At 41.1% G+C, this 25,319-nt stretch overlaps 1 protein-coding gene and 1 long non-coding RNA gene across 2 annotated transcripts; both read left to right on the top strand.

Moving 5' to 3' along the window:
- Positions 1–361: 361 nt before the first annotated feature.
- On the top strand, positions 362–8,383 carry TREM1 (triggering receptor expressed on myeloid cells 1). The gene is made up of 4 exons (XM_043999867.1): positions 362–473; positions 3,821–4,156; positions 6,565–6,766; positions 8,253–8,383. The coding sequence occupies exons 1-4, from the start codon at positions 407–409 to the stop codon at positions 8,350–8,352; spliced, it is 705 nt and encodes a 234-aa protein (XP_043855802.1). The 5' UTR covers positions 362–406; the 3' UTR covers positions 8,353–8,383.
- A 6,025-nt stretch (positions 8,384–14,408) lies between these two features.
- LOC122752513 lies at positions 14,409–23,965 on the top strand. The gene is made up of 3 exons (XR_006356192.1): positions 14,409–14,539; positions 19,848–19,915; positions 23,688–23,965. It is a non-coding gene; the product is annotated as an uncharacterized LOC122752513 (long non-coding RNA).
- The last annotated feature ends 1,354 nt before the right edge of the window (positions 23,966–25,319 follow it).

Genomic DNA, 25,319 nt, shown 5'->3' with positions numbered 1-25,319 from the left:
GTATGTTGGGAAGTAGTGGGAAGTAAGGTTGGATAGTTAAGGAGATATAATTTTATACCTGTTTTGAAAACTGGGTAGCAGCAAAACATTTATCATTTATCATTTATCAGCTATCAGCTATCATTAAAGCAGTGGAATAGCATGATGAATATAGCATTTTAGGAAGAGTATCCAAGGCAGCAATTTCTCTTGACCTTCTTCTTGTTCCATTTTTTTCCCCAGTGAACTCTTTGACACATCTTGCTCCACTGTTTCCTAACCCCAAAGTCTTCAACATGACACATGCATAATGTGATGCAATATCCGGAAGATGTTTTGATGCTGAGGGAGGCTGGTGGTACTGATACTTTGCACAAATGTCCTAGGCACAGCCTACCACTGATTAAATCAAGCAGCCAAGGATAAGATGGAAAAGACAAGAATCTGGACATCTCAGCAGCTGTTGTTGCTGTTACTGCTTATCAATGACTCAGGTAAGGGCATCAAGAAGTCTAGCATGAACAGGATTAAGAAAAGCTGGAAAAAGTAGGCAATTCAGGGGAAGGGGGGATTATGTTGGGTCCTGTTATTTTTCACCCTTTCTCCCATTTCCTTGATATGAGTGATATGTGGAATAGAGCAGTCTGGCTAAACCAGAGTAGAGACAGTGGTATACAGGCAAATGTTTAACAATTGGCTCCCTGAAAAAAAGTATGCAGGAAACACTTTGAAATCTAATCTGCACTATTAACACTTTATCCATAATTTTCTTAAGTCCAGACAATCAATAAAATAATCAACCAAACTTTGATTTGTAGCACTTGCTTTTTTTTGAGGTATAAATGATGATATTATTTAATGATTAATTCTTATGAGATATTATAAATGGGTTCCAGCATATCCTTGGACCATAGAGCCTACCTGGTAATTTATAGGCTTCATAAAAGTTGAAAGGATCCTTAGAGATTATAGAGTCCAATCTTCTCATTTTATGGATGTAAAAACCCAAGAGAGATGAAGTTGACTTGTTTGAGATTACACAAGTGGCAGAACCAAGATCCTGGCCCAGATCTTTCTGACTCCAAATATACCATCTCCTATCTTTGTGTGTATCCCAAATAGCCCCTCAAAATTTACTGTCTGTAGGTCATCATGACTTTTCCTCCCTTAAATGGAGTCCTCTAGGATGAAGTTTGGTTGAATTAAAAGGACAAGAGGTTCAGATTTGAAAGGTACACTCCTACCTACCTTTGCTTCCAGAAGAGAAAGAATAGTAATGATAACAACAACAACAACATTTAAATAATGCTTTAAGGTTTGAAAAACACTTTGCAATTTTTTTTTCACAATGACACTGAGAAATACATGTTATGGTTCTCTATATTTTTAAAGTGATGAGGAAACTGAAGCATAGAGGGATTAAATGACTTGTCACAATCAGTCAGTTTCTGGGATTGGATTTGAATGTGGATCTTTCTGATTGCAGATCTAGGGCTCTATCCATTGTATATCGTTTCCCCAGGTAGCCAGAAGGATACTCTACCCCTCAGCACCTCTATCCATTTCAGAGGAAATGAGGTACAAGGGATTCTTGAAACAAAGACTAATCTGTTCTTCAAAAGTCTGAACAATATTAGTACAAATATGGTAGGTAGAAAGTTACTCAGAGAATAATTTATGACTACAAAACAAATTCTCATTCTCATTTTCAGGGCTCTCAATAGAGGTAGTATTATGGTAGTTGCTCTGTTAAGCAGAAGGATGCTTAGAGCTGCCCTCATACTCCATCAGCTAGAATAGTGTTCCTCCTCCCCATCCCCACAAAAATGATGCTGCTACATTTTTTTCTTTTTTTTTCTTTTTTTTTTCTTTTTTTTTTTGGTGAGGCAATTGGGGTTAAGTGACTTGCCCAGGGTCACACAGCCAGTAAGTGTCAAGTGTCTGAAGCTGGATTTGAACTCAGGTACTCCTGATTCCATGGCTGGTGTTCTATCCACTGCGCCACCTAGCTGCCCCTGCTACATTTTTTTGATGCCGATTGCCCCAGTGGCTTTCATGTAAAGTCTTTCTGTAGCCCAGAGGACCAGAGACAAGGAAACGGTTTGTGTAAGGTGTCATATAAATGTTAATTATTATTATTTTTTGTTAGTGATAGTAGAAGTAGTAGCAGTAAGAGGAAAAGGAGGAATAGTGGTAGGAAGGAATAGTAGAAATAGTAGTATTAGTAGTGATAGTAGGAGTAGTAGCAGCAAGAAAAGGAGAAGCAGTAAGAGGAGAAGGAGAAATGTTCATAGGAAGTAGTAGTTGTAGTAGTGCTAATAGGGGTAGTTGCAGTAAGAGGAGGAGGAGGAATAGTAGTAGCAAGGAGAAGGAGTAGTGAGCAGTAGGAATAGTAAGAGCAGTAAGAAGCAGTAGCAGTAAGTGTAGTAGTAGGAGGAGGAAGAGAAGGAGGAGGAGGAACAATAAGAGCAGTAGTGGTTGGGCAGCTAGGTGGCACAGTGGATAAAGCACCGATCCTGGATTCAGGAGTACCTAAGTTCAAATCCGGCCTCAGACACTTGACACATACTAGCTGTGTGACCCTGGGCAAGCCACTTAACCCTCATTGTCCCACAAAAACAAACAAACAAACAAAAAACAAACCAAAAAAGGAAAAAAAAAGCACCTTGGGGGCAGCTAGGTGGAGCAGTGGATAAAGCACCGGCCCTGGATTCAGGAGGACCTGAGTTCAAATCCAGTCTCAGACACTTAATACTTACTAGCTGTGTGACCCTGGGCAAGTCACTTAACCCCCATTGCCCCACAAAAACAAAAACAAAAACAAAAAAAGAGCAGTAGTGGTGGTGGTGGTGGTAGTAGTAGCAGCAGCAGCAGCAAGAGGGATGATCAAAGAGTTGGCAATGGAAGGAACCTTAGACACCATCTAGCCCAACTCTTATATTTTATAGATGAGGATGAGCACCAGAAAGGTAGTGCCCATTCTGGCACCAAGTAACAGAATGGAGATTTTAACCTAGGTTGAAATATGGGAGATGCCACAAGACGTCTTATTAAACACAGCTGCTAAAAGACCAAAACGGACAGCAAGGGTTTCATTTTTTTGACAGGAGTCCAGACCTGTGATTTCATCAGCACAGAGAATTCCAAGAGGCAGAGTGGTGGAGTGGATAGGAAACTAGTCTCCAAATTCACTTAACCCACTGCCTTCTGACACCCATTGGCTATGGAAGGGCAAGTCACTTAACCTCTCAGTGCCTGGGGGTAAATCTCCTAGATGCAGAATACTTGCCCCTCTGCACTGAGAGAAGGCTTCATGGGAGGACCTTAATATACCAGTTTGTTGAATTGGATTGAGTGCTAGGTAATCAAAGGATCTTAGAGCTGGAAAGCAACCTTGGAGTTCAAAATAGGGGAAGACTTGGGGCAAAATAGTATGAGATAAAAACTAGGATGTCTTTGGTTTGCAAACAAGGGGCAAGATTTGGATCCATAGAAGGCTGTGATCAAGGTAGTTGAGACCTGAGGATCAGCAGGAGCTAAAGACAAAAGAGACTGGGAACAGGCAGGGCATTTATTTCATGAAGGTTACTCCATTTTGAGTTGGTGAAAGTGGAGGAAGTGATGGTTGAATGAAGAGAGCTCAGAGCTGTTGTGTTGTTTGAGGCTGTAGTAGTGCAGTGGATTTGGAGTAAAAGAGATCTGGGCCAGGATCTGGGCTCTGACACGTGTGTGATCTCAAATAAGTTACTTCATCTCTCTTATTTTTTTACCCCTATGAAATGAATAGGAGGATGGAAATAGAGGGAAGGAGTCTTCTCTGACTTGAACTCTTATTTTTCAGGATTACAATATCTCCAGTGCAGAGAAGAGGGAGAAGATGCAACTCTGCAATGTGCCTACAACATTATGAAATATTCTTTGTCCCTGAAGGCCTGGCAGAGACTTGGAAGCAATGACCAACCAGAGACCCTGATACAAACGAGTAACACGAAAGGGGAGTTCAGTCAGGTCCGGGTTGGCAAGTATCTGCTGATGGATGATCCTGATAATTCCATGATGAATTTCACAATCATGAGATTCCAGAAGCAGGACTCTGGAATATACCGATGTATTATCAATCAGCCATCCCAGGAACCCATTGTCCTGCGTGACCCCTTCCAACTGTCTACATGTGATGGTAAACAGCAGGGAGGAGTCAGTTGGGAAAGGGGGATGCTTTCTATGACTTTTGGTTTCTGGGACAGAGAAATAGCCAGACAGAGCTAGAAGGAGGAGCTACAAAGATGTAGTTTGGTACAGGGGGTACCCCTGTACTAGGAGTTAGGAGAACTGGGTCCTAATTCTAGTTCCACTCCTTGATACCTAGGCAAATGACTTTGGGTAGGTCACTTGGTCTCTTTGAGCTTGAATCTATTCATCTATAAAATAAGGAAGTTGAATTTCTAAGTTGAGTTGAATTTCCAGGTCCCTTCTAGTTATAACATTCTATTTTCTAGTCCTAGATGAATTTGAAAAAAAAATAAACTATGTTGGTTCCTTTGAAACCTCTCTATTTTCGTTTGGCATGGTATAGTAGAAAGAGCACTGAACCTGGAGGCAGAAAACCTGAGTTCAAATCCTATCTAGAATTGCCTTTGTGACCTTGGGCAATTAAAAAAATAAAACCTCTCTGTACCTCAGTTTCCCTACCTATAAAATCACAGGGTTGGACAATATGGCCTCTGAGGTCCCTTTCAACTCTAGATCAATGGTCCAAAATCATGTGCTCAGTGTCCCATTCTTGCCCCTGTTGCCCAAATATGCCATAGCAAAGTTATACCTTCCCTGGATAACTCATTCTTCTGACTGCCCCATCCCCTTTTCTTCTCAAATCAAAATGACTTATTCTGAGTTTCAATCCTTTTGGACTTTGACTGTTCACAGATAGCTGTGGTGATAATGAGTTTAATTTGGGAGTGGAGTATACCCTATCCCTATTGATATGTTAGGCAAGTCATCCTCCAGGCAATTTAAAGGCTTTTTAAAGACTACTCTATGATTTTGGAATTCCTATTGTGGAAACTCTCACATGTCTAGTTCAGACCTAGGGTGTTGACTGGGTCCCACAGAGATTTGATGACTTGCTCAGGGTCATGACAAGATAACAAGTGTCAGATCTGAACAAGGTTCCTGACACTAAACCCACCACACAATGTAATATCTCACCTACTTTGCTTCAACCTTGCAGTTTACCCTGGTTAAAAATGCACATTTCCTCATAAGACCCTTTGAGGACTGTAGCCAATGGTTAGAATTTCAGATAATTTGAAAGAGAAATGAAGATGTGGTGAAGGGCATGGGAGTGGGCTTTCAATACTCCTCAAAGCAGACAATAAAGGCATCCTGTTCCATCAAGATAAAAGACCAGGCACTGTCCATGGCTTCTCTTTCTCCCTACTGCCTGAGAACCTGGCATTGGGAAGGCCAAGTTCAGAAAATGTGCCTCTTGATTCTATGTAATCCTACTGCTTCAATTCACTCATACAGCCAATGTTAATTATCTTATTGTATAAATATATTTACATATACATATAATTATTATATCTAATTTTAATTATATTAACAAACATATTGAAGACTCATTATTTCAGAACCCATTGATTTGGAGGCACTGTACCCTTGAAAAGCGAAAGCTTGAAACATCTGCTTCAAAAAAATCTCTTCTTTCCTCAGTCCCCCAGGGCTACTTCCATCTCTTTTCTCTCCTTAGATAACCTTGTATTCTACCTTCCTGTGAAACTCAAAGCCACCCATCTCATTCTTCCTCATTTCCTTTACACTATACATCAAAATCCCTCTATGGCTATACCCATCTTCTCCTTTACCAGGGTCTCTGAGAAGGACCAATCCTTCCACCTGTGCGAGTGATTCAGCTCTCTTCTCATCTGAGTGATTGGTTCATCAATCTTTCCCTGTTTGGCTATCCTCATCAATCTACCATATAGACAATTTCATCTAACGTGCCCTTAAAAAGGCATCACTTGATTCTGTCAACCATTTAAATTGCTGTTCTATATCTCACTATCAGACTCCTACCAAAAAAAAAAAGTTGTCTGCACTCCTTGTTTGCAGGATATTTCATCTTGAGACCTCCATAACAGCGGTTGGGCTTTGTGTTGATCACAGTTCCTAATTCTTTCAAAGTTGTTTTTTGTTTACAATGCTGCTATTATTTTATAAACTGTTCACCTCTTTCTATATCAGTTCATATGTCTTTCCATGTTTTTCTGAAAACACCCTCTTCATCATTTCTTGCAGCACCAAAGAATTCCATCATGTACACATAGCCTCTATATTTTAAAAACCAATTCATTAACTTTAGAATGAATGAATGAAAAGGCATTTATTAAGCATATATTATGGGTCAGTCACTGTGTTAATAAAAGAGATATTTCCCCAACGATGTGATGCAAGTGATGTAGGAAGGAAAATAGGGAGAAGCAGAGGACCCCTTAACCTCCTCTTCCTCTCCCTTATGAACAATTCTGTTCTAACCCAGAGTGTAGCCCTGCTCCTTGTCTTAATCTTACCTGTCTTATCCTGCAGCTAACACTGCAATTACCACCAGAATACCCACAGCCCAGAGACTCACTCCCAGAAGAGAAGAACCCTCAACTATTTTGGCCACTGAAAGGAAGTCTCTGCCAAACCCAAGTTTCCACACTCAGGCCCCAGTCAAAAGCACTGCCCACAGTCTCACTACAACTCTTGGAGCCAAACACAATGATACAAGTTTCCCTGTTCACAGGTTTGTCATGGTCCTATGTTTGGAAGCTAAACCCTGGTCTCCATTTCCTAATCTTGGTCAAGGTACAGGTGACACTCAATGAGGTGCAGAGCCCTAATGCCCAGGGGTCAGAACCTGAATGGCAAGGTTCATGATGAACTGTACTACAAAACTAGGGGAAGGGCTATGGGTGTTGGGGGAGATCCCTGGGGTGGAAGGCAGAAGGTAGAAGGGTGAATTCCTTATGATGCTGAGTCCTAATTTGATCTGCACAACAACCTTGGGAGATAGGGGTTATTATTATACCCCATTTTACAGATGAGAAGATGTTATTAGTTCAGTTTTCCCCAAGATAAATCCCAGAGAGGCAAAAATGATGCTTTTTCTTGCTAGAACATCAAATATTAGAATATAAAGGTATCAAAAATACTTGTTATGTGTTAACTCTTGTGTATATGAAGTCTTATGTATAGTTTGTTTTGAAATTTCCCCAGTCTCTCTATATTCCAAAGCGAGGCCATCCTTCCAGACTGTCCAGCCAGCATTTAGGAGGTCTGTAAATATATTTCAAACTCAAAAATATTCCACAGTCCTGTTAGCCTGGCAAACACTATTAACTAACTCTGGTCAGCTCAATTGACTTTTGTATCCTTGTTGTCAAATGATAATCATAGATTACATTTTTATAGCATTTTAAAGTTTGCAAGGCACTTGATATATGCTCTCTCATGTGCAACTCATAACAATCCTATGAGGTAGGTGCAATGGGTAATATAGCCTCCATTTTATGGGTCAGTTGGTGAGTTGCCTAGGATTACACAAGTACTAGGTTTAGGAGATAAGCTTTGGTTTTCCTTACTCCAAATCTAGCAGCCTTTCTACTCTACCACAACAGGAAGGTAAAAGGAAGTTTCAATCAATCAGTCAACAAGCAATTTATTAAACACCTACTATGTGCTAGCCTGGGTCAGCTAAGTGGCACAGTGGATAGATTGCTGGCTCTGGAGTCAGAAAGACTTAGGTTCAAATCCCATCTTAGCTGTGTGACCTTGGGCAAGTCCCTCAACCTCATTCGGTCTTGGTTATAAAAATGAGGAGGTTGGGTTCTGAGGTTCTCTTTTGGCTTCAGATCCGTAATTCTATGGAAATGCTATGAAAAATACAAAAATGTAGGGATATGACTATTATTTTTTGTTTTAATAATTGGGCTCATGACATTAAAACTGTGGAACTTAGGTGATATTGTGTAGAGTAACAGACCTAGAGTCAGGAAGACCCAAGAGTTCAAATCTGACCCTAGATATTTACTAGCTCTGTGACCCTGGGTGAGTTATTTAACCTCCTTTGCCTCAGTTTCCTCATCTGTAAAATGGGGGATAATAATAGCATCTGTCTCCCAGGGTTGTTATGTGGATCAAATGAGATGATAATATTAAAGTACTTAGCATAGTATCTGGCACAGATTATATAAATGTTAATTGTTGTTGTTGTTATCTCTCTCTCCCAGGTTTTCTGATGTGCTTGCTGTGACATTTGGGATACTTTTGAATAAGATTCTGGTATTCATCACCTTATATTTTCTCATTCGAAAGAAGACTAGGTGCTAGCACCCTTGTGACTTACCTTCCTTGAAGCATACCATTTTTCACTTTATTTTTACTTTTTGGTTCAAATTTTCTTCCATAAAATGACTGATATGGAAATGTTTCATATGATTGTACATGTATAACCTATATTAGATTGCTTACCATCTCAGGGAGGGGAAAAGGGAGGGAGAGAATTTGGAACTCAAAATTAAAAAAAAACAAATGTTAAAATTTATTTCCACCTGTAATTGGGGAAAAATAAAATATTATTTAAAAAAATAAAGAGGGGGCAGCTCGGTGGCACAGTAGATAAAGCACCGGCCCTGGATTCAGGAGTTCAAATCCAGCCTCAGACACTTGACACTTACTAGCTGTGTGATCCTGAGCAAGTCACTGAACCCTCATCACCCAGCAAAATAAATAAGTAAACAAACAAACAAATAAATAAACAGATAAATAAACAAATGAATGAACAAACAAATTGAATGAATGAACAAATAAATAGCTGAATAAATAAATAAATGGATGAAGAGAAAAATTATGCAAGACTTAGAAAAACACCCAATGGGGAATGGAGGAAGGGAAGTAGGGCTTATCCAGGGATTGTCCAATCTGAGTTCTTTTTACAATAATCAAATTTTTGTGTTGGAAGGTGTGATAGGAACAGCATCTCCCTGAAGCATCTTCTTTCCTTCCACCCCAACAATGTGGAGAGGCTTTTCAAAGCTTCCCCTGAGGCCTGATTGGCTATAGCCTTCCTGATTGTAGCTTCTTGGACATGTATGGTCATAAAAAGTCCAAGCTACATATAGTCTACACCTCTCAGACTTGATGGTTGCCTAAGACCACTACAGTCTCCATACCTTGAGGATTTGCCAACCAGAGTGGTTTCCAGATGGAAATGAGTGGGTTTGGTCCAGAGGAGCCAAATGCTAGTGTATACTTGTTGCATATTCTTGCTGTGTTAGGGCAAAATAAATATCCTTTGTTAAAAGTTCGATGACTGATGCTGAGTGAAGTGAGCAGAAACAGGAGAACATTGTACATAGTAACAGTAACATTGTGTGATCAACTGTGATAGACTTAGCTCTTCTCAGAAGTGCAATGATCCAAGACAATTCCAAAGAACTCATGATGGAAAATGTTGTCCTCATCCAGAAAAAAGAACTATGGATTCTGAATGAAGATTGAGTCAAATGGTTTATACTTCTGTTTTTACTTTTTTGAGGATTTCCCCTTTTGTTCTGATTCTTCTTTCACAACATAACTAATGTATAAAAATGTTTAATGTGATTGTACATATATAACCTATATCAGATTGTTTTCTGTCTTGGGGAGGGGGGAGAGAAGGGAGGAAGAGAGAAAAATTTGGAACTAAAAATCTTATGAAAACAAATGTTGAAAACTCTCTCACTGGAAAATAATAAAATAATTTTATGATTAAAAAAAGTTTGATGAATTGTGAGTGCTTCATTTTATCCCAACATCAATTGAAAAGGAGCACTTCTGGTCTTAGAACTGTGCCTCTACTGAAGGGATCTTAGAAATCATCTCAGCTGACACCCTATGGGACTACATGATGTAGGAATTTCCTCCTCAATATTCCTTACATACACTGTTCAGTTCCTGCCTATTAAATAGCTCCAGTGACAGGGAACTTACTACCTTCTATTAGGTTATTTACTACTCTAATTAGTTCATATACAGTTCTTCAAATGTTTGAAGACAGCAGTCCTATCCATCTCCTGCTAAATAGTCTTAATTCCTTTAACTACCTCTTCATTAATGCCCTCAATCTTGTCACTTACCCATACCCCCTAGAGTATTTAGGTGTTTCTCCTAAACAATAATGTGTAAAGGGGTAAAATTCTAGCTAGACTGTCTAAAATCTAATGAGTGGTCGCCAATAAATTATAAGCTTTAGCAAGAGTTTAGACTTTTAAGCATTTATTATGGAGAATAAGAATTTGGTAAAGAGAGAGAAAGGCCTAGATTCATCTCTCTATCTCAGGGAGCTACCATTCTGCTCCACTCTCCACAAGAGTCCTAGTGAAAGAGACAGCGAGAGAACCCGCCTCTCCCCCTCTTCCTCCCACCAGCAAACGTCACTTCCTGATGCCAAAGAAAAGCTGCATGGCCTTGCCCTCAGAGGCCTTCTCCTCATGGTGGAGCTTTCCTACAGTAAGTCTCCAGCAGGTGGTGTCATTCCAGTCGTTACAAATGCCCAGAATGGGAGATGTTACTTCAGATATGGTCTTGCCAGGGACATCAGAACTATCACCTACCTAATTATGGACATCATGCCTCTCATTAGAGAAGGGAAAGGGTAAACATTTATTAAGCACCTACTTTGTGATCTTCACAACAACCCTGGTTGGTGGGGAGTGGGAGTTGGTATGCTTATGATTCCCATTTTATAGTAGAGAAAATTGAAGGCAGTTAAATGATTTGCCCAAGGTCACATATTCATCAGCCTGTTCCACAGTCATCAAAGTCCAGTAGCAAGACAAAAGTCAGTATGACTAGTGATGGTCTGGGATGCAATGGATGATCTTGGTGTCTTCAATGTTTGACCAAGCTCTAAGCATCAAGCTCTAAACACTACACAGCTCCTGCCATTGGAACAAGTTGGTTCTCATCTCCTCATTCTGTCAGGGAATCTCTTCACATGCTTGAGATAGACTCCCCCCACCCCCCTCCCAACTCACAGATGGGTTTGAGCCTTGCTGGTTACCCTCAACCTGGTTTAGTCTGACTACAGAGAGGGTTTATCAGGGTGTGGCCACTAAACATGCTACAACTTCGTGGAGCCAAGATGAGAGTTGAGTGCCAGGTGAGCATCAAAGGTGGGTGAACAGCCCTCAAAAGGCCCAGCAACCCCTCAGTCCAGAAGTGCTGATCTTCCTTGAACACCCCCTACATGCCAGATTCTATTGTATTGATTGGCTTAAGCCTCAGAATATTAAGGAGCTTCCTCAACGAGCTTTATAATGATTCAAAACAGATTGGCCTGACAATCTACATGATAATAACACACATGCAAAATGCATGGTATGTTCAAGTGACATAGTAGAGACCAGCCTGACTCTAACAGTGTGTTGTGTGTGTGTGTATGTGTGTGTGTGAGATTTAAAATTGGATATAAGATCATTAAACTTCCCCTTTAACTTTTTCCCTTATATATCTCCCAGACCAGTAGAAAAGAAGCCTCTGAGCTTTAATCAGAGAGGGATTAGCTTTTATTATTTGGGAATTAATTAGCCAACAAACAGGTGATACTGATTAGGGAAATAGGAAAGTAGAAATACAAATGAATAGTCTTAGATCTAAGCTTAGTCTATATTCTTTTATAAAACTCACCGAATCCCAAAACTGCCTCTCAGGCTGAGAACCAGAGTCAAACGTGTGCTGCCACCGAGAACCAGAGCCGATCACCAGAATGCGCCGTTGAACCCGAGCCAGAGTGTACGAGCTGAGAGACCACTTCCGTTCTACTACCCAGCTTTAAGTTCGCTTCCCAGAAGTCTCGGAAGTACGGCGTGCTTGGCCACGCTCTCCCGGGCAGCAGCAGGCACACGGCTGTTCATCATGGTCTCCTCCCTGAAAGGGCGGTCCTTCAAAAACCGTTTCAGTAGTATATGTTCAACTCTTAAATTTCAGTTAAAACTTCCATTTTTTACCACATGTGTATAAGTAAAGTTGAAAAGCTAAGTGCTGGGTTATACTGGCCTTAAAAGCCAGGCAGAACCATTTAGAATTGACATAAGAAAGAGGTACCCTCTCTAGGTTATTTTTTTAGCAGGGAAGTAACATGATGAAAACAGTATTTTAGGAATAAGAATACCAAGGGCAGCATTTCTTCTAGGCATGAGAGTACAGCTAATTGTGTGTCAGCAGGACTAACCACTGAGCCAAAGGAGTGCCCAGAATTCACAAGATTACAGGATTAAAAATGAAAAGGGGCCTGAATAGTAATGGGATATTATTGTGCTATAAGAAATGGCAAGTAAAATGATTTCAGAAAAACCTGAAAAGACTTACACAAACCAATAAAAAGTTAATGAACAGAACCAGGAGGACATTTTACAAATAAACAGCAATATTGTATTATAAGAACTGTGAATACTTACCTATTCTTAGCAATACAATGATCCAGGACAATTCCAAAGGACTCATGATGAAACTGCTATTCACCTCCAGAGAAAAAACTGATGTTGTCTGAATGCTTACTGAAGCATTCTATCTCCAAGGAGATATTTCATATTGCCCTCTATTTTAAAAATTAATTTGGATTTACTTTACCGTGTCTTGCTTTCTCATAAAGTCAATAAATTCCATTTGTTCAATCCTAATTCTTAGGTAATTATTTTCTCCTGAGAGGTTTTCTATCTCCTTTTCCATTTGGCTTTTCAAGCTGTGGACTTTTTTCTCATGACTCTCCTGAATCACTCTCATTTCTCCTTCCATTCTTTCCTCTACTTCTCTAAATCTTCCTTCTATCTCTCCTACTTTCTCTTCAAAGGCCCTTTTAAGCACTTCCATGGCCTGAGACCAATTCATATTTTTCTTGGAAGCTTTGGATGTAGGGGCCCTGAGGTTGTTATCCTCTTCTGAGGGTGCACCTTGATCTTCCTTTTTGCTTAAAAAACTTTCTAAAGTTCTCAACTTTCTTTGCTTGCTTATCTTGCCATCTTTTACTTGACTTTTCACTCCCTCTCACAGTGGGGCCCTACTTCCAAGCTATGCTGTCCCAAGCTTCAGAGAGTTCCAGGTGTTTCAGTTTGAGTAAGGGCAGATTTTTCTCTCTCCTGGACTGTTCTCTGGTCCAAAGATAACCTCAAGCCAACTTGCTAATTAACCAGCCAACAAAACATTCTGTGCTTTGGTTCTTAGCTCCACAAGCCTGCACCCCTTCCCCACCTGGGCCTCCTGCTGCTCAAGATTTCTTCCTGGTTCCCTGCTGGGGTGGGATAGCCAAATTCCTCCTTAGGTCCCACAGACATCCCTGATCCTCCCCCCACCCCGCTAGCCATATAGACCTTTCACCCAACCATAAGCTTAGTTCCAGAAGATGCTGTTGCTGCAGCTGATTTGGTGGCTCAGGGGTAAGTTTCTCTGGCTCAGCCAGCCTGGAGACTGTGTTGGCACAATTGCAGGGTTGGACTCTTCTTGCAGCTCAGCACAGCCCCCTCTAAGCTGTCTTTGGCCAGAAAAAATTAATCTCAGCCCATCTTTTTGTGGGTTTTGCTGCTCCAGGGGTTGTTTTATTGCTATTTTGGGGGTAATTGTGTCAGTAGCTCTGTACATTTAATGTCTTTCCTCCACCATCTTGACTCTGTCTCCCTGAAGCATTCTCTCTCTCTCTCTCTCTCTCTCTCTCTCTCTCTCCCCTTCCCTCCCTCTCTCCTTTCCCTTCCTTCCTTCCTTCCTTTCTTTCTACAAAGTAACATGGAAATGTTTACATTGCACATGTATAACCTGTATTAGATTGCTTACCATCTCAGGGAGAGGGGAGTGGAAGGAGGGATAGAATTTGGAACTCAAAACTTTAAAATAAAAATCCCAAATGTTAAAAATTGTTTTTAGGGGCAGCTAGGTGGCACAGTGGATAGAGCACCGGCCCTGGAGTCAGGAGTACCTGAGTTCAAATCCGGCCTCAGACACTTAACACTTACTAGCTGTGTGACCCTGGGCAAGTCACTTAACCCCAATTGCCTCCCTAAAAAAAACCAACAACAACAAAAAAAATTGTTTTTATATGTAATTAGGGGGAAATAAAATTTCTTTTAAAAAGATGAACAAAGGAAAGGGACCCAAGAAGTCATTGAGTATGATCTCCTTTTTAAACAGATAAGACCTATGAATGTGAAGTGTTTTGCACAAACTCAACCAGGTGGTAGATCTCAGCAGAAGGATTTGGAACTCCTTTCTTCCTCCTTTTCTAGTAGGTCTCAAATGACATGACACATTCTACGCTATTGTTTCCCAACCTCAGTACTTTTAATCCTCCAATGTGAAACACACACATAGTCTATGAGGCAACTTCCTAAAGATGTTTTGAGGCTGAGGGGAACTGGTAGCATCAAGTCTTTGGACAGAAACTGTGGGCACAGCCAGTCACAGGTAGATCCAAGAGCCAGGGAGAAGATGGAAGTGGAAGGAATTTGGAGGTCACAGATGCTACTGTTGCTACTTCACTGCATTGCAGGTACAAGCATGATGGAGACTCTGGTGGGCAGAGTTGGGAAAGGATGACACCAATGGGAAGCTCTAGAAAAGGGCTTTTCTAGTCCCTCCTCTTTTTCATCTTTTCAATTATTTCCTTGAGAGAGGTGGTGCTTGAGGTGGGATGAGAGTGTAGGGAGGCTCAGCAGCCAAAGGGAAGCCCAGAATTCACAGGTTTAGAGGATCAAGAAGTCTCTGAGTATTTCTGACCTCCTTTTTAAATCAGTGAGACCTACAAATGTTAAATGTTTTGCCCAAACTCAACTAGGTAGTAGGTGGCAGAGGCAGGTCTTTTTTTTAACCACAACCCCAGCCTTCTTTTCACTAAACCATGCTGCCCTCCCATCCTTGTAGGCAGCCCAAATGTCTTAAAATGTATCTGCTTTTATGCCATTACTTACCTGTCCCAATTTCAGAGGAGGGAAAAAATTCTGAGGAATGGAATACTGTGGGAAGGCACCATAGAGAGAGAGGACTTCTTTGTGCTGGAAGGATAGGTATAGGATTTGGGTAGCAGAGAGGAGAGCATTCAGGTATGGAAAGGAATAGGAGCCAAAGATGCAGAAAGTTCATGTGGGGCATGAGAATGGATTATTTATTTCATGGGCTGTTGAAATTGGAGCAAGTTGTTTTGGAGTCTGGAGGCAACTTTCCACAGAGTTGGCCATTCATTTCCTGTTATTGATTATTGTAGCTACTCCACCCTGATCTGGAATTTTCCCCCTACCCCCAAGCCTTCCTGCTCTCCCTCCCACACCTCCCCCCACTTTAGCCTATACCACAAGGACTTCCTGAGACTGTGGCCTCAAGCCCAGAGCCCTTCCCTCCTGTCTTGGCCCTTCCTCCTAGTGAGTTAAACAAAGGAGCATTTTTAGGCCACTGACAATGAGGACATAGAAACTGTTTCCTATCAGGGAGAAGTATAGATAGGGGGCAAATTCTGCATACCTCAGTAATTCCATAGTCCAGCTCTGGGACCTGTTTTAGAGATTATAATTTTTCACATTTATACTGTGCCCACCTGCATTGGTAAAGGGAATTTCCTCACCTGGAAGTTCCCCATATCAATGAGATCACAGATCTGGTCCCTTTCCCTCTATTTTTTTAAATTAATTTTTTGAGTCTCTCTAATTTCCCCAGGCTGGAAATACAGCAGCTACTCCTGGGATTGATCCTTATATTGATTACCATGGAAGCTTTAACCTGCCCCATTTTTCTGGCCTAAAACATTGAGCTTTTCCTTAGATAGCCTGGTGGCTCTTTGCTCCCTGGGATCCATCATATCGGTGCCCACCTTGGTGTGGATGCATGATCCATCAGCTTTAACCCTGCTACGGCTCAGAATTGTTGAGCTCCCATGATCCAAACAGCCTCAGTCTCTCTAGCACCGGGGACTGTGGGTATACACTACCACAAATGGCCCTATCTTTATTATTAAAGGCTGTCACCAGAAAGAATCAACTGTCCAGCGAGTACTATTTCTTACCCCCTGAGCACAAAACCCTTTTTCTTCTCATCCTTCCTTATGCCAGCTCTCCTCAGACCCTGGGAGGGATTTGGCTGAAGGATGTGGAGAAGACAGGGTGAAGAGAGAGAGAGAGAAGGCCAAGTGCTCTGACTGACTCTCTTCTTTTGTCTGTTCCTCCAAGAGATGGGGGTGAGATTTGTTAGACTCTCTTTGAAAACCTTTAAGGCCCATATGAACAGAACCTATTAGGTTTTTTTTTTTTTAATTTTTGCAGGGCAATGAGGGTTAAGTGAATTGCACAGGGTCACACAGCTAGTTAAGTGTCAAGTGTCTGAAGCTGGATTTGAACTCGGGCACTCCTGAATCCAAGGCCAGTGCTTTATCCACTGTGCCACCTAGCTGTCCCCAGAACCTATTGTTATTGTGAGCACCGGGGCTTGGTGGACAGAGTGACAGCCTATCTGGATTCACTCTGACACATGTTGGCTGCATGATTTTGGTCCAGTTACTTAATCTCTCAGTAACTTGATATAGTATAAATTGCAGAGAAAGAACTGAGTTTCATTGACTGATAGGGGAAATTTCCTTACGTGGGAATTCTCTCTCTCTCTCTCTCTCTCTCTCTCTCTCTCTCTCTCTCTGTATCTATATCTATCTATAATCACAGATCTAGTACCTATGCTTATCATCTTTCTAAGCCAACAGCTCAGAGCTGTAACACTAATTAAAGCTGGGGGAGGGGAAACATGTATGAATTGGAGAGTGGGAACTGAGGAGAGGGTGGATTTCTCTAACTGCCTCTTGTTTTCAGCCTTACAAAATCCCATGGAAGACACCTGCATAGTAGAAGGACAAAACCTAACTATGGCATTTTCCTACAACATTATGAAACATTTTAATGCCCTTAAAGCCTGGCAGAGATTAGGAGATGATGGCCAGTTGGAGACACTGGTACAAACAAATAACAAGAATGGGGATTCCAGCTCTGTCCAGGTTGGCAGGTATTTGTTAGAGGACAATCCTCCTAATGCCATGCTGACGGTCATAGTGTTGGATTCCAGAGGTAAGATGCTGGATTATACCAGTGTGTGATCCATTGCCTCCTCAGGACCCCATCATCTTGAAGCACCACATCCAACTAACGGCATGCAATGGTGAGCAGCGGGGAGACATTTCCTATTACTTTTGACCACTGGGCAAGAGAAGCAGCCAGTCCATAAGCACTCAGTTAGTTTGCATATATTAAAGTGCTTATCACATGCCAGGCATTGTACTAAGCATTGGGGTTACAAAGAAAGACAAAAATGGTCCCTGTCCTTTAGGAGCTCATAGTCAAATGGTGACAATATTACACAAACAACTGCGCACAAACAAGATATAAATGGGAGAAAATTGGAGGTAATCTCAGAGGGAAGATACTAACATTAAGAGGGTCAAGGAAAGGCTTCTTGTAAAGGTAAGATTTTAGCTGAGGGCAGCTAGGTGGCGCAGTGGATAGAGCACTGGCCCTGGATTCAGGAGGACCTGAGTTCAAATCTGGCCTCAGACACTTAACACTTACTAGCTGTGTGACCCTGGGCAAGTCACTTAACCCCAATTGCCTCCCTAAAACGAACAAACAAACAAACAAAAAACAAAAAAAAAGATTTTAGCTGAGATGTGAAGGAAGCCAGAGAAACAAGGAGGTAGGAGGGGAATTCTGGGCATGGAGGACAGCCAGTGAAAATGTACAAATTGCCAAGAGGCAGTGTGATACAATGGTCAGAGCTCTGTACTGGGAATTAGTCAGGAGACCTGTCTCCTCCTCTATGTCTCCCTATGAAGAGCTTGACTGGACAAAGGACTCACCATGACTTTTTTAGAATTTCCCCCAGCAGGATTCAGAATCATTTATTTTCTAGATCAGTTTCTAAGCATTTGTGGATGGGAGCTTACCACACCACTTCCTTTTGCTTCAACATCTTGGCTCAACTCCTACAGACTCATTTCTTAATCTCTTGTAATCTGATTTTCACCACCACCATTCTACCAAGATTATCAATACTATTTTTTGGGGGGGTTGTTTGTTTGTTTTCAGGGAAATTAAGGTTAAGTGACTTGCCCAGGATCACAAGCTAATAACTGTCAAGTGTCTGAGGTCAGATTTGAACTCAGGGCTTCCTGAATCCAGGGCTGGTGCTTTATCCACTGCGCCACCTAGCTGCCCCCTTTGTCCAGATGGGATGGAAGCAGCCGTGGCTGAATACATCTGGCACAATCTGTAGTGCATTCTGTCGACGGTTCTTTTTCTTTCTCCTCCCCCTCCCATTTTCTTTGAGGCAATCAGGGTTATGTGACTTGCCCAGGATCACACAGCTAGTGAGTGTCTGAGGCTGGATTTGAACTCAGGGCCTCCTGACTCCAGGGCTGGTGATTTATCCACTGTGCCACTTAGCTGCTCCTGATGGTCTTTTCTCTTTCTTCTTCCTTTACCTCTGTACAGTTTTCAATGGTATTGACTGTCTTCTATTACAGGATACTTTTTTTCCTCCCTTAGTTTCTGTGACACTATTTCTTCTATTTCTTTCTATCTATCTGAATGTTCCTTCTCAATCTATTCTTGTCCTCCCATACCTTAAGCATATCTTAGGGGATACCAGACTTTATTTTGTTCTCTTCACACTCTCTCCAAAGGTGATCATATCAGCTGCTACAAACTCAAGTATCATTTCTATGCAAATGACTCCCAGATCAATATATCCATCCCTTTCCTTAACTCTATTCCTTACACCTACCTGCTAAACATGTTCTCCTAGATGCTTTATAGACACTCTTGTATTTCGACAAATGAAACTCATTATCTTTTCCCCTAAACCAACTTCCCTAGTGGTTTTACAAAGTAGCATCTTTCAGATGAGGGAGAGAACACTTCCCATTTTTGTGAGGGACTGGTGGTTCTATGAAGGAAAGGGGTGAAGGGACAGGGGAAACAGAATGACTTATTGAAGGACTATACAGAGGAGGTGACACTTGAGCTGGACTGAAAGCTCAGATTTTTTTGCTATTTCAAACTGGTTGTTCTTCTGTAATTTTTCTGGGTATGGTACAGTGAGAAAAAACAAAAAGCAGAAAAATGACCCCCCCCCCCAAAAAAAAAACCCCAATGACAACAAAACAAAACACCTCACTGGACTTGGTGTCAGGTAGATCTGAGTTCAAATTCTGCCTCTGGCTACTTTGGGATGAAGGGCAAATCACTTAATCTCTCTAAACCTCATTTTCCTCATTTGTAAAATGAGTAAAGTAGTTATTCTATCACCTCCCCTCAGGATTGTGGAGAGGAAACTGTTTGCAACTTTAAAGTGATATATAAATTTCATAACTATGTTTACTGAACCCAGAGAACATAAAGATCCTAGATAAGGTCATTGGAATCACAGAACCCGAGTTGGAAAGGACCTCAGAGGTCACAGAAATTGCTAAAATTTCTATAGCACTTCAAGCTTTACAAAAGTACTTTACATACATTATTATATTCTTATGACATCTGTGTGAGATAGATTGTTGTTGTTGCTGTCTCTCCATGACCCCATTTAGGGTTTTCTTGGCAAAGATAATGGAGTGATTTGCCATTTCCTTCTCCAGCCCATTTTACAGATGAGGAAACTGAGGCAAGCAGGGTTAAGTGATTTGTCCAGGGTCACACAGCTAGTAAGTGACTAAGGTGGGATTTGAACTCAGGAAGATGAGCCTTCCTGCCTTCAGGTCTGGAGCTCTGTCCACTGTGCCACTCACCTACCCCAATGGAGTAGATACTAAGGGTATTATTCTCTGCTTTTTACAGATCAAGAAATTGAGGCTCATGGAGTTTAAGTGACTTGCCCATCATCACAGAGGAGGTAAATGTTCAAGGTAGGTTTGGAATTTTATTGCTTCTTATGACACCATTAAAGAATCCTTGTTTTGTTTATTGAAGATGTTTTGATCTTCCACAGTCCCCTATTCATTCAGTCATCCAATCAATGAACAAAAACTTCTTAACTGTCTACTATGTGCTAGGCCCTGTTCTATATGCTTGGGATACAGGGTCAAAAATGGATTAGTTACTGCCCTCAAAAAACACTTTAAAATTAAAAACACTTGTGTCAGAGAATAGTCATACTGAATTCTGTTGTTTACCTAGCACCACATTTACTTGGAAATAACTTAGTCAGCAGGAATAGACTTAGCATAGATGGTAGGGTGTAGGGTGAAGGGCCTCAGGGGAAGGATAATGGAATACTGAAAGAGGAAGTAGAAGGATTGCAAAAATGGATAGTATTCCTTCTGACTTAAAAGACATTTTAAAGGCCAGGAAGACAACCAAAAACTGATATGCAAAACAATGTTATAATATACTTCTTGTTGTTTCATTATTTTCAGTTGTATCTCACTCTTTGTGACCCCATTTGGAGTTTTCTTGGTACAGATATTGGTGTGGTTTGCCATTTCTCTCTCCAGCTCATTTTACAAATGAGGAAATTGAGGAAATAGGGTGAAGTGAATTGCTCAGGGTCACATAGCCAGTAAGTGTCTGAAACTGGATTTGAAATAAAGAAGATGAGTCTTTCTGACTCCAGGCCTGGCATTCTATCCACTGAACCACATAGCTGACCCTTGTAATATAAAGAGAAGTCTTAATGAAGAGGAAAGACTTGTGAAAGAAGAATATAGATTATATGAGCAAAGGCTTCTTGGTAGAGGCAGGATTGGCTTCTTCTGGAGATCAGTTAAGTATTTACCTAGAGGCCCATGGGGTAGTCTGATTTTTTTCCTTTGTCCAGATGGGGTGAAAGCAACAGTGGCTGACTACATCTGGGAAAATCCCTAGGACATCCTATTCTGTAGATACACTTGGACTGCTGGCTAGAGGTTGTGCCACTCCTGGGAGGAGGCAAGAGGCTCTGGAGATGGGATGTAAGGGAGAAGAAGATTATGATTTGGATTGGAATGAAGGAGGGAAGTTTTCACCATGTATAGGCTGGACACAACTCATCGGAGATGAGTGCAGGATGGAATGTAAGGATGAGAAGATCCGTCTAAGTAAAATGCATTGATATATAGTAAATTCCATATAGGAAATGTATATAGTGCTATACAGATAAACATAGACAGGTAGAAAGGCAGCAAAGCAGATTGAATTGAGATTTGTTCTTTGAGTCATAAAATCTTGAGATCAACTAACTAACCAACTAACTCTCTCTCTTTTCTCTTCATTTCCCTCCCTCTCCTCTCCTGCGCTCCCCCCTCTCCTCTCCTCTCCTCTCCTCTCCTCTCCTCTCCTCTCCTCTCCTCTCCTCTCCTCTCCTCTCCTCTCCTCTCCTCTCCTCTCCTCTCCTCTCCTCTCCTCTCCTCTCCTCTCCTCTCCTCTCCTCTCCTCTCCTCTCCTCTCCTCTCCTCTCCTCTCCTCTCCTCTCCTCTCCCCTCTTCCTCCTCCTTCTCTCTCTTTGTCTCTATCTCTCTCTGTCTCTGTCTGTTTGTCTTTGTCTCTCTCTGTCATTCTTTCTCTTTCTCTGTCTCTCTCTTTCTTTGTCTCTCTCTGTCTCTGTCTCTGTCTCATACACACATGCACACACACAGAACTGAAGGGCTTCTAGGTGTCACAGTGGATAGAATACTAAGTACTAGGATTGGAATTGGACTCACTCATCTTCATGAGTTCAAATCTGGCCTCAGAAACTTACTAGCCATGTGACTCTGGGCAAGTCACTTAATCCTGCTTGCCTCAGTTTCCTCATCTGTAAAATGAGAAGGAAATGGCAAACCACTCTAGGATTTTTGCCAAGAAAACTATAAAATGGGGTCAAAAAGAGTCAAACACAACTGACAACTGAAGAACAACAATATGATCTGGGCAAAGCAGTTATCCTTACACAACTATCCCTAAGACAATAAGTTGCGGAATAGTTGTTTATCTACATTGGCTGAGGAAATTCTTTAAGCTAATAAAAGTTCAGGATAAAAAATAGAAAAGTAGAGAGCAATTTATTGGCCAGGAGGATCTGAAGATCAAAACCAATGGAACACAAAATGGAAGGTGTTCTGGAAGTGGACTTGGGGTGCCTAGAATTTGGCTTCTCTGCTACTATCTGTGTAGCATGGATTCTTTGGGGAGCAGGTTGGATGTTTGAGGAAGATTAGTCTGGCAGCATTTTTCAGGGTGCCTTGGAAGCCAGAAGAGATGAAAGACAAAGAGGTCTTTGGGCATATTTAGCCTGGAGGAGAGGAACCTGAAAGGGTACATGATAGTTATTTCAAAATATATGAAGATTTTGTCAAGTGGAAGAAGAATCATACTTACTTGGTCCAATTGGCCCCACAGAGATGGAGAGATGGAAGTTACACAGGCAAACAAATTTCATCTGCTACAATTATAACAAAATGAAATTGGCTACTATTGGAGTTGAAAGCTCCAGCAGAGTTAGGTTCCTTGGGGTCAGGGATTTTTCTACTTTTATCTTTATTTTCCCAGAGCCTAGTATATTCCCTGGTGCAAAAGAGGCACTCTATTAAGGCTTGTTGATTGAGGGTAGAAAACCACTTATCATGGATATTTTGTGAGGGTGATCTGTCTTTCAGATGGGACTAAGTGACCTCTGAAGTTGAGGTTCTTAACCTTTTCAGGTCATAGACCCCTTAGGCATAAGGAATAGAGCTCTTCTGTTGAAGCTTGTGTACCTTTTTTTCCCAGAAGGATGTATTTAAATACTAGGGAGCTAGGTGATGCAGTGGTTACAATGCTGGACCTGAAATTAGGAAGACATGAGTTAAAATTTCATTTTAGACATTTATTAGCTGTATGATCTTAGGTGAGTAACTTTACCTTAGTCTGTCTCAGTGTCCTTGTCTGTAAAATGGAGATAATAATAGCACCTACTCCCCGTCAGGATTTGTAAACCTTAAAGTTCTATATAAATGCCAACTTAGAACAGGAAGAAATGATAAATTTCAGTAAGAGATTGGTAAAAATAAAGATTTATTTTTTCCCCAGCCAAGTTTATGGACTCCTGAAATCTATCCATAAATCTCTTGGTGGTTCTTTTACCCCAGGTTAAGGATCTCTGTCCTAGATAGTATTGTCAAGGAATAATAGCATGCCAGTCCTGGAGTATGAAGACTAATCTTCCCAAATTAAAATCTAGCCTCAGACATTTACTAACTGTGTGACTCTGGGCAAGTCACTTAATCCTGTTTACCTCAGTTCCCTCATCTGTCAAATGAACTGGAGAAGGAAATGGCAAACCATCTTTGCTAAGAAAAATCCAAATGGGGTCAGGAAGAGTTGGGTATGACTGAAAATGAATGAACAACAACATTCCCATATAGAGGCACCTTTAATGGTCATTAAGGTTTCCTAGATCCTCGGTGGGTCCATCTTTCCTTGAGACATTTGGGCAGAATTTTGAACAGGGCAAGGTGATGGGGTGAAGCGTGTCTGAGGCTCCGTGGAACAGTCTGGGTTTGGGTCCCAGGGATTGGGGAGGATCTCAGGGCATCAGGCAGGTAGCAATAAGGGCAGGGAACGATATTATGGAGTTTCTGATGCTATATTTTTGTTTCTTGAGGGGGAAATGTGAAGAGTAGAACTGAGTAAGGCTAGGTATTCTTGGACCAAATAAAAGTTCATTCATTTTAATTTTTTTAGGTGATGCAGCTCCTCTGATGCCTTCTCCCTTATCCTAAGGACATTGGAAAACAGTAATTACACTTCTCCCCAGAACTGAAAGCCATCTTACCCCCATCACCACCCTCTGTCAAGCCACTTATCTCCTTATTTCATAAATGTATCCCAAACTCTACTGGGTTTCTATCTTAGCTCCTCCTGTCCCCAAAATAGAAACCTGGCAAGATACTAAGCATCAGTTGGCAGATGTGGGGGGGGGAGGGAAGAGTAAAGGAATTTGTGGGAAAAAATAAAAAGTAGAAGCATATTTCTGGGTAGTGTTATATTTAATAGATAGTATGGAGATAATAAGAATTGGCATGATTTAGCAAAAAGACATGAATTATGCTATTCATCTCAATCTCTCTCCCAACCTAATCTATTTTTCCCACTCACTCAGGACAAAATCATTTTTTTCCAAGTCAATATTTTAATGTTATTTTTATTGCCATCAGATGATAGGTTCTATTCCACTGATTTCACTTCTTGACCTAAGGATTTCAAGAACTTTAGAGAAGTTACATTTGGGGGGATGGAATACTCAGGAGGAATACATTGACAAGAGCCAATGTGGCACAGTAAAGAAAATGATGAATTTGGAGGAAAAAAAAGGATCTAAATTTGAATTCTAACTCAGGCAGTATGACCTCAGTAGTCATTTTATTTCTTTGGGCCTCAGTTTCTTTATCTGTAAAAGGAGAAGTTTCAGCTCAATAACCTAGAGGCCCTTCTATGAATCTATTATTTTATTAAACCAGTCTGTTATCTTGAATTTAACAAAGATGACTTTACTCCAGGTGTGAGGATACTTGAATGGCCAACTGCATGGAGTGGCTCCAGAGTCTAACTGTCCATTTTAGGAGGGAAGAGGTGGTGTGCCTAAGAAGATAAGAAAAGGCAGTGAATGTTAAGAGGTCTAAAACTGTGGTTTTTGTTTTAGCAAAAAGCGTGTTGAATCTGGAATCAAAGGACTCAGATTCAAACTCCAGCTTTGATGCTTAGTGGTAATTTCTTAAAACATTCCTGATTTCATTCATTATGAAGTCATGCTCATTTCAGCTAAATCCTCTACTATTTTGTGTAGGCAGGAGAATGTTTCCTCATTTTATTGCCTTTCTGAATCTCCCTGGGGTTGGCATGCTGCACCAAGGAGTAAGACAGAACAAATTCTGAGATTCTGCCACAGGAAAAAGATTCCTGACATCCCAGGGTCTCAATGATCCCTGTGCAACAGAAACATGGTAAAGGTTGAAATCTTGTCACAGGATAAGAGACACCAAGCTCTTTTTTCCCATTAGTGTTTCTGGAAGAGAGATGGAATATTTGGAGGTTGATACAGTAGCAGCAATGGCTGGAGGAGCTAGTATGGGACCATGTGGGAATTCAGAGTAGAAAGGGCCAGGCTAGACTATGGGGAGAAGATCATATCCACTCAGAATCTATGAGGATTATGAATGTTTTGAATTATGCTTTGGAAAGGACTGGTGATGTGGGAAATGAAAGAAATCAATGTTCTGTATCACAGAAAAGAGAGACTGAAAGTTTTTCTTGTTCTCTACTCCTGTATGAGTATAGGATATTCCTTCTTAGGGACCTTTCCCTGTTCACACTAAA

The sequence above is a fragment of the Dromiciops gliroides genome, chromosome 4, assembly GCF_019393635.1.
Source record: "Dromiciops gliroides isolate mDroGli1 chromosome 4, mDroGli1.pri, whole genome shotgun sequence".
Taxonomy (NCBI): domain Eukaryota; kingdom Metazoa; phylum Chordata; class Mammalia; order Microbiotheria; family Microbiotheriidae; genus Dromiciops; species Dromiciops gliroides.
This window is presented reverse-complemented; position numbering and strand designations above follow the sequence as displayed.